The sequence below is a fragment of the Sander lucioperca genome, chromosome 2 (genome assembly GCF_008315115.2).
Source record: "Sander lucioperca isolate FBNREF2018 chromosome 2, SLUC_FBN_1.2, whole genome shotgun sequence".
In the NCBI taxonomy this organism is placed as follows: Eukaryota; Metazoa; Chordata; class Actinopteri; order Perciformes; family Percidae; genus Sander; species Sander lucioperca.
In genome coordinates this window covers 3,554,425-3,568,158 of record NC_050174.1, presented here as the reverse complement: position 1 = coordinate 3,568,158, position 13,734 = coordinate 3,554,425, and the positions used below count along the sequence as shown (strand labels likewise).

Genomic DNA, 13,734 nt, shown 5'->3' with positions numbered 1-13,734 from the left:
TGAAGCGCTTTTGCTTCTCAAATTATTATTATGACCATTTTATGGAGAAGAAAGGAAAGATATGAGAATCTTGTTTTACGACATCACTGCAATAATGTGCTCTATGCTCTGACTTATGATGTGTTGTAAATAAGTTGTACAGATGCTTAATGCAGGAAATGTGTGAACTGCTGCAGCATAACATGGTGCCTCAGATGACTGATGAATGTAACAGACCTGTGGCCACAAAGAAAATATCGAATGCGTTTACTTAACATGCAGCTTGACCCAAAAACATGTTCCTAATATGTCATCACTCATTATTTGAATGGGCAAGACCCTCATGAATCCTTGACTTGAGCTGTAAAACTTTTCCTTTTGCACTGAAAAAGCAGGACTTTTTATCTTTCTTTTTTTTAATGTTTTGTGCCAAAAAAGCTTTCTGCCTTTGTGCTGTGAAGGCAGAAACAAACCTTGAAGTAGATAATGTAAGGCAATGTTTTTTTTTCTTCTTTCAAGTCTTTCAACCTGCATTCATTGATTTTATTTGGTAACATAAGAAAGCATAATTAGCTGTTAACTCTAATTAACACATTGACTTTACCTTATGAAGTTGGTGAATAGGCATATGCCTATTCACACATCGAGCAAACTTATGTTAGTCTAATTTCCACTCTCTTTTTAACAGTATTTTCCTCCTTTTTCACCAACTCCTGAGGAAAATATGATTCTTTATTAGACTTTTCACTAAAATGAGTTGCCTGTTGTAGTGACAGTAAATGTGCGAGTGGTGAGACTTAACCAAAACTCTAAAACAGCTTTAAACATTTCTTTTTACAGTATATAAAACATTCAGTCTATATTGTATTTATTTTTGGACAGCAATTCATGATTATCTTGATTATCAATTAGTCTTCCAATTGTTTTCTCAAATAACTGATTCATTGTTTGGTCTCTAAACATCAGGAAATAGTGACAAATTACCCTCACTATTTCACAGACTGCAATAATATTTAATATTAAACTTGTACTGTTAATATTAAACTTGTAATTCAAATATTGAAGTCCAAATCCCAAATATATTTACTTTTAGACGAGATAAAACAAAGAAAAGCAGCACATTTGAAAATAAAAACCAGTGAATCTTTGTCATTTGTTGGTGGAAAAATACTTAAACAATTACAACTTAACTATTTAAATGGTTCCCATTGATATTTAATCAACTATTATTTCAGCTCTTATTTTTTTTTTTTCATTTGAGTTCATAGTTTGTCCATTTGAGAACAGTAATGGTCCAATAACCATTAAACATATTCAAAACAATCCCCTAATCAGAAGTTCCATCCTGAGGTGGCAGCATATTAAAAACAGAGAGATACAATCTTCCTACTTTGGACTATAGCTAACAAGAATGAACAGAACATTTACCTAAATATCCTGTTGTAATGTACGGAATGGGTAAACACAGCACCGGGGCATGCTCTTTTATTGGAGCCAGCTGTGCCTGGACAGAGGTTGCTACATTCAGCTGGCCCCAATTCCCTACGACATGGGAGTAAAACAAAAGACTCTGTGTTTATCAGACAAGAGTTCCCATCACTAGAGAATGACATGAAAGGATACATGTGCTATTTTCAAAGCACATAAACATTGATGCCTGTTATAAAAATAGAAAAGAGAGAGGGGTAACCTAAAATGATCACAATCCCCTCAGGTCTTTTATTGTTTTTACTAATCTCAGAAATAACAGCCACAGACAATGGAATAAATCACCACGATACTTGGACTGTGGACAACCAAATGTGGCTCATAAATGATGTGACTGCTCTATAAAGATGATTCATATGCATTTGGTATAGGGACACTAGTTACATTGACAATGTGTCTGCAGGAAAATCCTCCAATTTCCTGTAGACACTGAACTTCTAATATCCATCGTAATGTCGGAGTATATAGGCCAGCTGACTTCTATTACCCACCGCTGGTCTGGAGTCAAAACAGTAACAACGCCTATCCGCACCTGTCAATGGTTATAGACGGGGTCCAGCATGGCAGTCATATGTGATGAGTGGCAGAAAATCAACTCATTAAAACACTTTCCTCCGGATCTCTTTAAAAAACAATATCTACTCGGTTTAATTCTATTTCCACCAGAGCTCATTCACGGTTTCCATGGAACAGACTTTTGACCTCAATAGAGAGTGGAGAGAAGTCTTTGCTCAGATTAGGAAGAAGACTCTTGCTGAACTGCTGTGAGGTAGGAAATCAGTCATGGAATTACGGCGCTCTTGCCCTCAGGCTCAGCGTCCCATAGGCCAACAAAAAAAGGGCTCTCAAACGTTTTTAATGTCAAATACCACCGGCATATTATGTGATACTCCTGTTTGTCCCAAGAAATCATATCTGGGAAGACTTTATACAACAATTATATACGTTTCCACAGCCTACGTTACACGGAAAAGTATGGATGCTGAAAGCCTCCCCCCCGCCTTTTTATTACCCCTTACTTCAATCATTGTGCATTAAAGTATGAGTTGGTGATATTCTATATTTTTCTTATTATCAAAATAATGCCATGTAAAATTGTCTCTGTAGCCAAAGCCTGATATAACTTATTCTGCTGTGCCATTGAGCTCCATTGTTGTCCACTATTAAAAGCACATCACTAAGCGATACCTTGCTCTAGTTTAGTTATCATGAACATGAGCATTCATTTTGAGTCTATCCCATATACACTGACCTGTTGGGGTAAATACTCGCACCAGTGCCTCCCAGCACCACACTGCCAATGAAAAGTGCCAAAAAAGTTGAAGTTTTACAGGGAGGTATATTTTTACTTAGCCTAGAGCAGTGACTTCCTAGTATCGCTTTGCCAGACCCTCCTCCAAACCACATTGAAGGAGGGTCTGGCTACTCCACACAGCATTTGGCGATGGGAGGAAAATGTGCTCTGGTTTAATGGCATTTCTTTAAACCAATCAGAATCATCATGGGCGGTGCTAAACTCTGCACAGAGCCGCTGCAAAATAGTTGTGCGAGAGAAAACTCAGATTGGACAGATAGTCTACCTAGTTGTCTCAATTTACCATGCAGAGATCTGAGAAGCAGTCAACAATTGTCCTCATAAATCCACCAAATTTAAAATTCCAACAAAAGGAAAGCAGAAGGAAACGGAAAATACATGCATCCGGTGGAATTTCCTCCAGCACTGGAGCAATTATGGAAGTGGAACGCGAAGGATATAGACTAGTGACTTCCTAACTCCTCTTAAAGCTACAACATGTCGGTTTTTAAATTTTTTTTTTTATCACACTTCAGCTTTTGTACGAATTTAATAAATGTGTTAATTAGTGAGCTTTAGGTGCTGGAAGGCATATTTTGTTCCCTTTGGACAGAGCCAGCTGATTCCAGTGTTTATGCTAAGCTAAGCTAACCAGCTGCTGGCTGTAGCTTCATATTTACTGTACAGATATGAGAACGGTATCAATCTTTTCATTTAACTCCTGGCAAGAGAGTTAATAAGCTCATTTGAAATGTCTAAAATGTCTAACCATTCATCTTTTTAGCCGGCCTTCTCTGGTGTGCCTTCAAGAACACTGGGACACAGTTCGAGAACCGCTTCCACAGGCTGCTGCAATAATCATTACAAACCCCATGAAACTTTACACCCCAGATTGGAGATTTCGCTCTGTGCTCTTCCACAGGCTGTGAGGACATTGCCCTTCTTGTCTGTGAACTAAAACTGGTAACAAAAGCTCACATCCGACATAGCTCAGACAGGTACATGGGAAGTGCTCTTTCAAGGTGGTGAGCTCCCTTCCTTCCTGGCCCTGAGAGGACGAACTATGAGGGGGCTCTGTGTGAGGAGGAGGGATCCAGTTGCAGGCAGCTGAATCAGTGCTCTGTTGGGTCTCCCCTGGACACTGTCATAGCGTGTTTGCTGAAGGCGGGTCAATGAGGACTTTCTTTGGTAGAGGAATTTCACAGCACACGACAGCGCGTGCGCACTCTCACACACACACACACACACACACACACACACACACACACACAGGAACCAGTGCAACCCTGCAACCCAGATCTCTGCTACTCGGGTGAGAACGGAAGTATATGTTGGTGAAGCAGGGGGTGAAGGAAGGCTGTCACACAAAGCTGGTCCATTTGTTTAACTTTTCACTGAAGGGAATTGGTCATTTGTTGAAGCTGAACTATATTCATCATATTATACAGTAGTTTGGTTAACTTTAATACAAGCAGGAGGGGTGTTTAAACTGTCACTTTTTATCTGTCAAACAGATTATACTGTAAAAGCATACACCCCTCTCACAAGAAATGAAATGCGTTTCAGAAAGAGATAGAACAGAAAAGTTTATGGGTGAGGTGATTACATGAAGGTTCTTTATTGTGATTGGGCTTCAGCTATAGTGATTATACAAGAAAGAAAAATTATTCTGGATATTAAGGTATATTTTTACTTAGCCTAGAGCAATGACTTCCTAGTATCACTTTGCCAGACCCTCCTCCAAAGCGCGTTGAAGGAGGGTCTGGCTACTCCACACAGCATTCGGCGATGGGAGGAAAACGTGCTCCGGTTTAATGGCATTTCTTTAAACCAATCAGAATCATCAGGGGCGGTGCTAAACTCCGCACAGAGCCGCTGCAAAATAATCGTGCAAGAGAAAACTCAGATTGGACAGATAGTCTAGCTAGTTGTCTCAATTTACCATGCAGAGATCTGAGGAGCAGTCAACAATTGTCCTCATAAATCCACCAAATTTAAAATTCCAACAAAAAGAAAGCAGAAGGAAACCGAAAATACATACATCCGGCGGAATTTCCTCCAGCACCGGAGCAATTATGGAAGTGGAACGCAAAGGATATAGAGTGACTTCCTAACTCCCCTTAAAGCTACAACATGTCGGTTTTTAAAATTCTTTTGATGGCAGCGCCATATCCGGGATACTTGGGCTTTACTTTTGCACAGTGGGAGGAAGTCTAGACGGCTCATTACATTACATTAAATTACATGTCATTTAGCTGACGCTTTTATCCAAAGCGACTTACAATTGCTACATATGTTAGAGGTTGCATGCAAGGGGGTAAGCTTCTCCGCGGACCGCGAACCTCTTATGGCGCCATTTTAATGTTACAAAGCGATCACCCCCCGTTAGGATTCCATTGACTGCCATTCATTTTGGCGCCACTTTGACAGCGAATAACTTTACATCTGAAACGTTTAAAGACTTTATTTGTCCATTGTTTATTTCTAAAGAAACACAACAATGTATAAAAGGCTCCATTACCTTGTACCTCACGTTATGGCTCCGTAGCAGACATTTTTATAAAAATAGGCTAACGATTGTGTCATAACCACGCGACTTACTGTCGCATAGTAGAGGAATTACCGTATAGTACAGGAGAAGCGCGCAAGCAGTTTCGTCTCACATTAGCTGTTTAAGTGTAATTACTAATGTTAACTAGCATTTTAGTTAGCAATAATTAGCCTGTGTCCATGTTATCTCCTTACATAGACCTATGCTCTCCGTCTCTGCAAGATTGGGAATGATTGAGATTTCTCTTGGCACAGCTACCAGAAGACTTACAACTTTCAGACACGTTGCTCACGGCACATTTACGTCGTCTCTCTCAGTTGGAGGCTGCGCAGTAACGCTCAGCGCTCACCGGAAAAGTGCTTCTAACGGCCTTCACTGGTCTCCGTCAAGGGGGTAAGCTTCGCTTCAGAGCTCGAATCTCCTATGGCGCCATTTTGATGCTACAAAGCGATCACCCCCCGTTAGCATTCCATTGACTGCCATTCATTTTGGCGTCACTTTGACAGCGAATAACTTTACATCTGAAGCGTTTAAAGACTTTATTTGTCCATTGTTTATTTCTAAAGAAACACGACAATGTATAAAAGGCTCCATTACCTTGTACCTCACGTTATGGCTCCGTAGCAGACGTTTTTGTAAAAATAGGCTAACGATTGTGTCATAACCACGCGACTTAGTGTCGCATAGTAGAGGAATTACCGTATAGTACAGGAGAAGCACGCAGGCAGTTTGGACTTACATTAGCTGTTTAAGTTTAATTACTAATGTTAACTAGCATTTTAGTTAGCAATAATTAGCCTGTGTCCATGTTATCTCCTTACATATACCTACACTCTCCGTCTCTGCAAGATTGGGAATGATTGAGATTTCTCTTGGCACAGCTACCAGAAGACTTCCAACTTTCAGACACGTTGCTCACGTCACATTTACGTCGTTTCTCTCAGTTGGAGGCTGCGCAGTAACGCTCAGCGCTCACCGGAAAAGTGCTTCTAAAGGCCTTCACTGGTCTCCGTCCAGAGCAACGGGATCTGTTGGTCCATTCTTATATACTGTCTATGGTTGCATGTCGCTGGAGCAACTATGGGTTAAGTGTCTTGTTCAGGGACACATTGGTTGATGTATCGCAGTGGCAATTCATGCACATTCATTCATTTATTACCACACGTGATAAACTACAGCATGTTTGCCAGTTAACTGACCAACAACACACATGTTCAATCCAGGAGGGTTCCTGCTTCCCCAAGACACACCTTCAGCTGGAAGTAGCTGAAGCTGCACCGTCTCTGCTACAAATCTGTTTTCTCTCGATGTCAGCTGAGGGCGACAGAGGGAGGTGTTCCCCCTTTCCCGGTTCTCAAGATTTTCCTCAGTCCACAATAAACTTTCATTTTGAAAAGTGGACAAACACATACACACACAACGGCGGTCGTCATCTTGTCCTGCAACGGTTCCCCGGAAAAGCTGCACTAGACTCGACTTGACGACGTTCATTGTATTTACAAAACGCGCGAAAGGAAGAAGGAACTAACAAACATAGGGAGCGCACAGGTGGAGCTCTCCGGAGCGTCTTTTAAAGTCTGGTGTCATCTTCTAGAAGCAGGAGACTACTGGGACAAGAAGAGACAAGACAATGACAGAAAGCAGCCTTTTCACTGCTGGCTAATCCCGCAGTGTTTGATTTGTTGTTTTTGTTTTTGCTTCCTTGCACGTTAACTCCTCGCGCGAACCCTCAAGGAACACCTGGAATGGAAAAACTTTATCTGGCTCGTCTGGACTGTAAAAACTCCCAAGAAAGAATGAAGTAACCGCAATGGAGCCGGACAATGCCCCGTACTCCAAACACAAAAGCACTGGAGTCGGGGGGTAAGTCAATACATTTTAAAGTCTTACTTAAATAGCCTTTTTTCCTGTTTTTTTTTCAATGGGTTCTCATTAGTCATTCATGTGCTCGTGAACATCACCTGCGTCAAAACTAATGCTAGTCGTGTTAAGTTGCTAGCAGCATTGATATAAGTCGTGATATTTTACAAAAGTAGTCTGTTGCAGAACTTTTTAATATATCCTGAGAAATAACACAAATGTAATATTCATATTTGAAAGTAGGCTATTAAGCAGTTATAAACTTGAACAGGTGGTAATAGGTTGCAGGATAGCTTATATGGAAACTATTTTTCTCTGCTCTTCTGACAGTTCAGTGGGAGCAAGTTTAGGCAGCCTGCTGTACTGTTCTTGAAGTTGTAGCTTTGCAGCTTGTACCAGAATGAGCTGCCAAACGATCTGGGACTGATTTGAGAGAGATGTATGAGAGGAGGAGACAGTTCTCTCCTCCCCCTTTTCTCTCCTCCCAGCTGTGCATCTCACTCAGCTGGTTGGCCAGCTGTCCCAATGGGAGGGGAAATAAAAGTCAAAATGTTGCATCATATAACCACTGCTGGCCATATGGGTCACAAACTGAACCCCCCCCCTTTTTTGTTTTTGAATGGGATGTAAAGAGGAGGGAGGAAAACTTTTAAAAGTTCCAACCTAGCAGTCAGTGTGTCAGTGGTTGACCAGTGGTTTCCTGTGGCTCTCTGGAAAACCACCATTATAATAGATGTCCTGTAAGTGCGTTCATTATGGCACTTGTCACTGAGCCCAGTTCACTTCAAACATGACCTGTTCCATCCAGTTTTACGTACAGTATACAACCAAATCCTTAGCTCCAAGAGTGTAAAAACATTGTCCTGGTGATAATGAGCTAATTTAACACCTTTAGAGGCATGCCATCTCTGTGTGAGCAGTCAACACTGTTATCGCCTGTCTTGAGAAAGAAATGTTGCAGAAAAATCAATGGTGTAAAAGAATCTGCTTATTGGCTGACGAGATGATGCAGACACAGTTGATCCCATTCTAGTTGAAGGATTACACGGTCTTATATGGGTTGAGAAAAATCTGCACATTTGTTTTTTAGATCTATTTCAAAATATGCAGTCAAAAAGTGCATAATACAAGCTATAATCAAGACAGTTTTCCTCAGTTATTGAAAGGTTCATGTGTTAGAGATATAATGAAGCGTTGCTATATGAATTATGTTACATTAGTCAATATCTTTCACTTGGAATCGTAGGTTTTAAGGTGATGCAGTGTTTTGTAGGTTTGTCAGAGGTGGTCCCGTGGGAGCACTCACCTAGCCATGCTGAGCAGTATCTTATCTGCTCAGGCAGCAAGATAAGACAAAGCTTGTTGTCCTAAAACAGATGTTGGACTCTTTGAACAAAGCAGAGATGCTGCTGCTGCTGCTGCTCTTCTGCAGCAGATCATATCACTGTGGAAGGTGCAAGTACAGGAGTTAATGGCAAATGAAATAATTTTATCTTTTGATGTTCTAACTTAGACTTGTTCTAAGTTTGGCAACTTCTGATTCAGTATTGCGAATCAGGGATTAGTTAGGAGCTGAAACTATTAGTTGATTAAAATAGCTGAGCTGCCTTACAGCAAGTAGGCACTGCTAAGTAATGGGTTCAATCCCTGGTCCGGGCAGGGCCTTTCTGTCTTGAGTTTGCATGTTCTCTCCATGTTTGCACAGGTTTCTTTGGTTTCCTTCCACCATAAAGACATGCATGCTAGGTAACTCCTGCCATTGACGTAGACCCTGACATTACAGTTTATCTGTACCTTAACTATAGTAATTTGTCATTTCTAACCTTTTTGTCTTTCTCTTTAGGAGAGTTCTGATTCTTTGGACTATACTCTGTTGCACCTGCTCTCTAAAGTTAGCACAAGCACAAGGTAAGCAACTTTAGGACAAGGATGGGTGAATGTTTTGTGTTTTCTTTTTAACACAAACATATTGCGTTGCAGCCGGTAGTGTTACAAATGTGCATCACAGCTAGTGTAGAGAAGAGGAAATTAAAATTGATTCATTGGAGGTTAGTGACACTTTCAGGTATGCCTTGTGCACTACACTTCAGTGAGACTGTTCAGATAAACTAGGTAATATTCTCATTATATGAAGTTGAATAGCTATAGGACACAAAATGGATAAAGAAAGTGAATATAACCACTGTTAGTAATTACCCCAACACGGGCCCCTTGTTGTGCTGATGTTTATCCAGAGATTATCTATGACCAATGTGATCAGCATCTACATTTTCCATTAACAGCTTGGTAAGCTGTACCTCTGTCAGCATCACTGTTTCATCTATCAAGGCCAAAAACTCTGATTCATTATGTTTACTCTTCCCTAGAAAATATTGTAAGTCTTTGTTAGAGCTCTTTGCCGCCCTTGTCCTGTAAAGTGGATGTTGTGTACTGAACACTTGAACTGGATTAGTTTAAAACGGCAGACGCCCCTCAGAATATTGGTTCCCATTCATGGAATTGTTTTCTGTGCAACATGAGCATAAGACACATCACGCTCTGCTCTCACTACATCCCATACTCTCAGTAGAAACATTAAAAACTAGCTGAAAGTAGGGCATTCTCTGTACATACCACACAATGAAAACATGTAGACTTTTTATATAATGTGCAATTTCTGAAATGTTTTGGACATGTATTTTGTTAGATTTAATTGGAAATGGCCCAATGAAAGTCTCTTAGCCCAAACAAGCCTCTTACCCCTCACTTATATATATTATAATAAAGGTATAATAAAGGTTTCCAAGGTGTTACATGACCCGTCTCCCCTGATTCCCAAAGTATTCTCTGCTAAATTGAAGTGTACTCTTTCTCATGTTGACACACATTCAGCTACGTCTTGAAGTCTGATGCCGTCAGCTTTCTGTTACATCATTTAAGAGCCCTCATAAGCATGCTTTTGTCTGATTTTGCTGTCAATCAAAAATCTGCCTGATATTATTCAATCTGAGCTCTTCCCAGTTTCTTGAAGCTACTGCGCTCAATGATAACTATTTCTGGCAAATTCTCTGTAATTCTGCCTTCATCAGTTGATATTTTCCTCCAATGATGACTGCTGAGTGTTTAGAGACACCCGTTTTATATATAAGAATGTGTTAATTTGCAATCTCTCAGATTCTAATTAAATATGTCCCTTAATAAAGCAGGGTCCACTGGAGAAAAAATAAAAAATAAAAACCTGCACACTGTTCTGTATCATTTGCATCTATGTTGTCTACTCGTTTCATAAGAAGTAGTAAAAGTTAGGGGTGGGAATCGATTGGCACCTCACGATTTGATTTGATTCCGATTCAGAGGCCAACGATTTGATTCTAAACTGATTATCGATGCATCTCGATGCAACAATGTTTTGATGTACATTTCCAATGCGTGATTTAAAAAAATCACGCATATCAAATATAAATCTGAGTTTGCTACTCAGAGTTTGTTAATCACTTCCTAGACAAAGCAGCTAGACAAAGCTTAGATTTTGACATATACAGTATTTGTCACACACAAGTTTTAATGAAATGTTTTGTCTACTGAGGTTTTTGTTCTGTAGTCATTCCATGCTTGTGAAAGTCACCGTCTCTCACAGTAATCTTCCATGTCAGCGGCTCAGTCATGTTTAAAGGTGGAGAATTGGCTTCTTAGAACATGAAACATGAGGTGGTCAGATGTAATGTGATAAAGTAGATGAACAGCCTATATGTGTTTTGCCTAATTATTTTATGTATGTCTTATTAGATCATGTGTATATACAAAACATTTCTTTTCCTTTTGGCCATTTTTGTGTTTTTTACTGCCTAAACTCTTAAGTTGTTGTCCATTATCTTATCCTCTTTCAGTCACTCTGTTTTCTGATTTGTACTTGTCTGGAGACAGTAACTTTTAAATAAAAATCAGAATCGATAATAATATAATCGAATCGTTCTAGAGAGAATCGCGATGCATCTAAGAATCGATTATTTTTCCCACCCCTAGTAAAAGTCATGCACATGGAAAGTGACTGCAATCACAAGCTATCAATTCTTTTTGTCTGAGTGGTGCTGTCCATACTCCAGTGTTGGTGTACTGCAGTCATTTCTACCACATGGGTCGCTGCGTCTACATTTTGACCTCAGACACCAGAAGGAAACTTAATTGTATGCACAGGTCTTTAAATGTAGTCTCTTTGCACAGTTACTATAGCTACACATGCATAAGCTGCCTACTCATTTCCTCAGAAGGTTCATCAAGGTCAGCCACAGTGCAGCACCCTTGGAGCAGATTTGAGGGCTCAGTATGTCACTGAAGATGTAATACCAGCCTGCTTCCAGATGATGGCTCACATGTCAGTGCTAGGAATCAAACCAGCAACCCTGGGGTTACTGGTTGGCACCCTCTCACTCCACCTTAATGCCATCTAGGCATCCATTTGGTGATAGTAAATAACTCATATGTAAAAAGATAATAACCACACGGATACACTCACTGATGTAAGGAATTGTGATTGTGTCACATTGGTCACTCAAATCCCATTTTAATGTGACATGGGGAAAGTATAAGTGAGAAAAATTTTGACTGACTTTCAGAATTTGTGTAATACAGTATCTGGCTCTGGCTGGTGGATGCATTAATGTGCTGAGTCAGAGGCCAGCAATTCACTCCCTGTTTCTTGAGAAACACAGTGTAACCCAAAAACATCTTTGGATGCAGAGTTCTTGGTCATTTGGGCATCTAGAGTTTCTAACCACAAACTTTGAAATAAGACAATGGGCTGCCTAGATCAGAAAACATGAGATTCAACAAGCCATTCAGATTTGGCTCCCCTTCCGATTTCACTTGCATTCTCATTAGAATATACTGCCCCTCCATCTGAGTATCTTCACCCACGGCTTGAGAAATACCTCCCTGCAAAGGTGCGCCATATTTTCCTCGTAATCCAATCAGTGCAGGCTGGGCTTTTTGGGCGTGGGGCTTAAAGAGACAGGCGCTAAAACGGCAATGGAGCGTTCCAGACAGAGGGTGAATACAGGTATATTCAGACAGACATGTCATTTTTGAACATTAAAGCATGTAGAAATGTTCTAGCCCAAAAATAAAAGTATAAACCTGAAAATGAGCATCCTGAGTCTCCTTTAAAAACCAGTTGTGTTACTTAGTGCCAGTGCTTTTCCTGAATAAACAAATTAGGTATAAAAGTTAAAGCTGCTGGAATGTAGATGCGTAAGTCTGTGCACGTCCCTGCTTTCTGAGAAAAGTTGTTTCCTTCTCTAGCGTTGCTTTGTCTTCAGGATATGACATAAGCAGTTTTTTTCCCTAGCTCATCAGGAGGTCACAAAAGGCCTTAGGCTGCCTGCCTGCTAGCTAAGATTTAGATATGCAGGGTAAGCCCTGAGAGTAGATCACAAATCACACTATGAAAGAACAATTTTGCTTTCCTCATACAATATTAACAATTCAAATGAGTGCTATATGGGAAATTCAGCTGGAGAAAATCTTCGTCTTTTTCAGTTTCTGTTTGATGTTTCTTTTCCATGTGTGGGTTTTTCAATCGAGCTGACCTCCCACTGCCTGCACACACTGAGCAGGGTTTCCCTCCCTAACATGTCTAGTGTCTATACTTGTTTCTCATCCGCTGAGCTGTAATGAATCATTTAGCGGTTTATTTCAGCCTTGCCCACATTTGCTTTGTATTAGTCTGGAAGAGGACGGATATTTGAGATCTATTTGTAAGCCTTGATTTTTGACATTGCATGTACTGCGAGGATTAATGTACTGTAATCAGGATACGCTGATTGGCTGGGCATGATCAATTCTTCTTTATTTTTCAACCTTAAACTAAACAAAAAGCTTTTGTTTGAAATATTTGAAACTTTTCCTGAACTTGCACCGGTCCCTAACAATAGTATGATAATAGAAACATTTCCAGTCTGTTTTGATGTTTGTACCAAAAACAGATATGAATTTTGGGAGCATGCTTTGAAAAGTAATATCCTTGATTTAACATAACCTTGGTGTTGATATTTTAGTGGTTCTCTGTTTGGGGTTTAGGACCAACATGTTGGATTTTGGGGTTGCAAAGGACATCTTACTTCTTGAAAAATACTAAATTGTATCAATTCAGTATCACAACCAGTATGTTATCCTTTCTCTATGCGCACTGTAATGGGTGGGCACCAGTAGACAATGAGATGCTGAAGTTGAAAAAGCTGATAATCACTGTTGCTGAAAAATTATATATATATATATATATATATTGCACGTGTTGTAAAGAATACTCTTGAAATAAAGGCTGTTTCTTGCTACAGTGAAATGTGGCTTCAATTAAACCCTAAAACAAAGCTGTGGATCCAGTAATGGGAAATTCCCACCACAGGACTTTAGCCCTGATTTGCCGCTCACAGCTTCCCGACAAAAGCCCCAGATCGGAGGCAAATCGGCGTTAGTCATGTCCTGTGTCACTTCTCTTGTGTGTTTTAATAATTTGGAGACCAGACATGGGGATTCCTCCTGGGGAAAGATCTAGTATTGTGTGACCCCTTGTCGCCAGTCAGTCAGG

At 40.2% G+C, this 13,734-nt stretch overlaps 1 protein-coding gene across 2 annotated transcripts in view; it reads left to right on the top strand.

Annotated features, from left to right (window-relative positions):
• Positions 1-6,602: 6,602 nt before the first annotated feature.
• The window catches only part of col27a1b (collagen, type XXVII, alpha 1b), a 74,508-nt gene continuing 67,376 nt past the window's right edge, over positions 6,603-13,734 (top strand). For both annotated transcript variants that reach the window (XM_036008863.1, XM_031305804.2), the window contains exons 1-2: positions 6,603-7,175; positions 9,016-9,080. In XM_036008863.1, the coding sequence (XP_035864756.1) occupies positions 7,123-7,175; positions 9,016-9,080 (118 nt within the window). In that variant the 5' untranslated portion in view covers positions 6,603-7,122. The remainder of the gene's footprint in view (positions 7,176-9,015; positions 9,081-13,734) is intronic.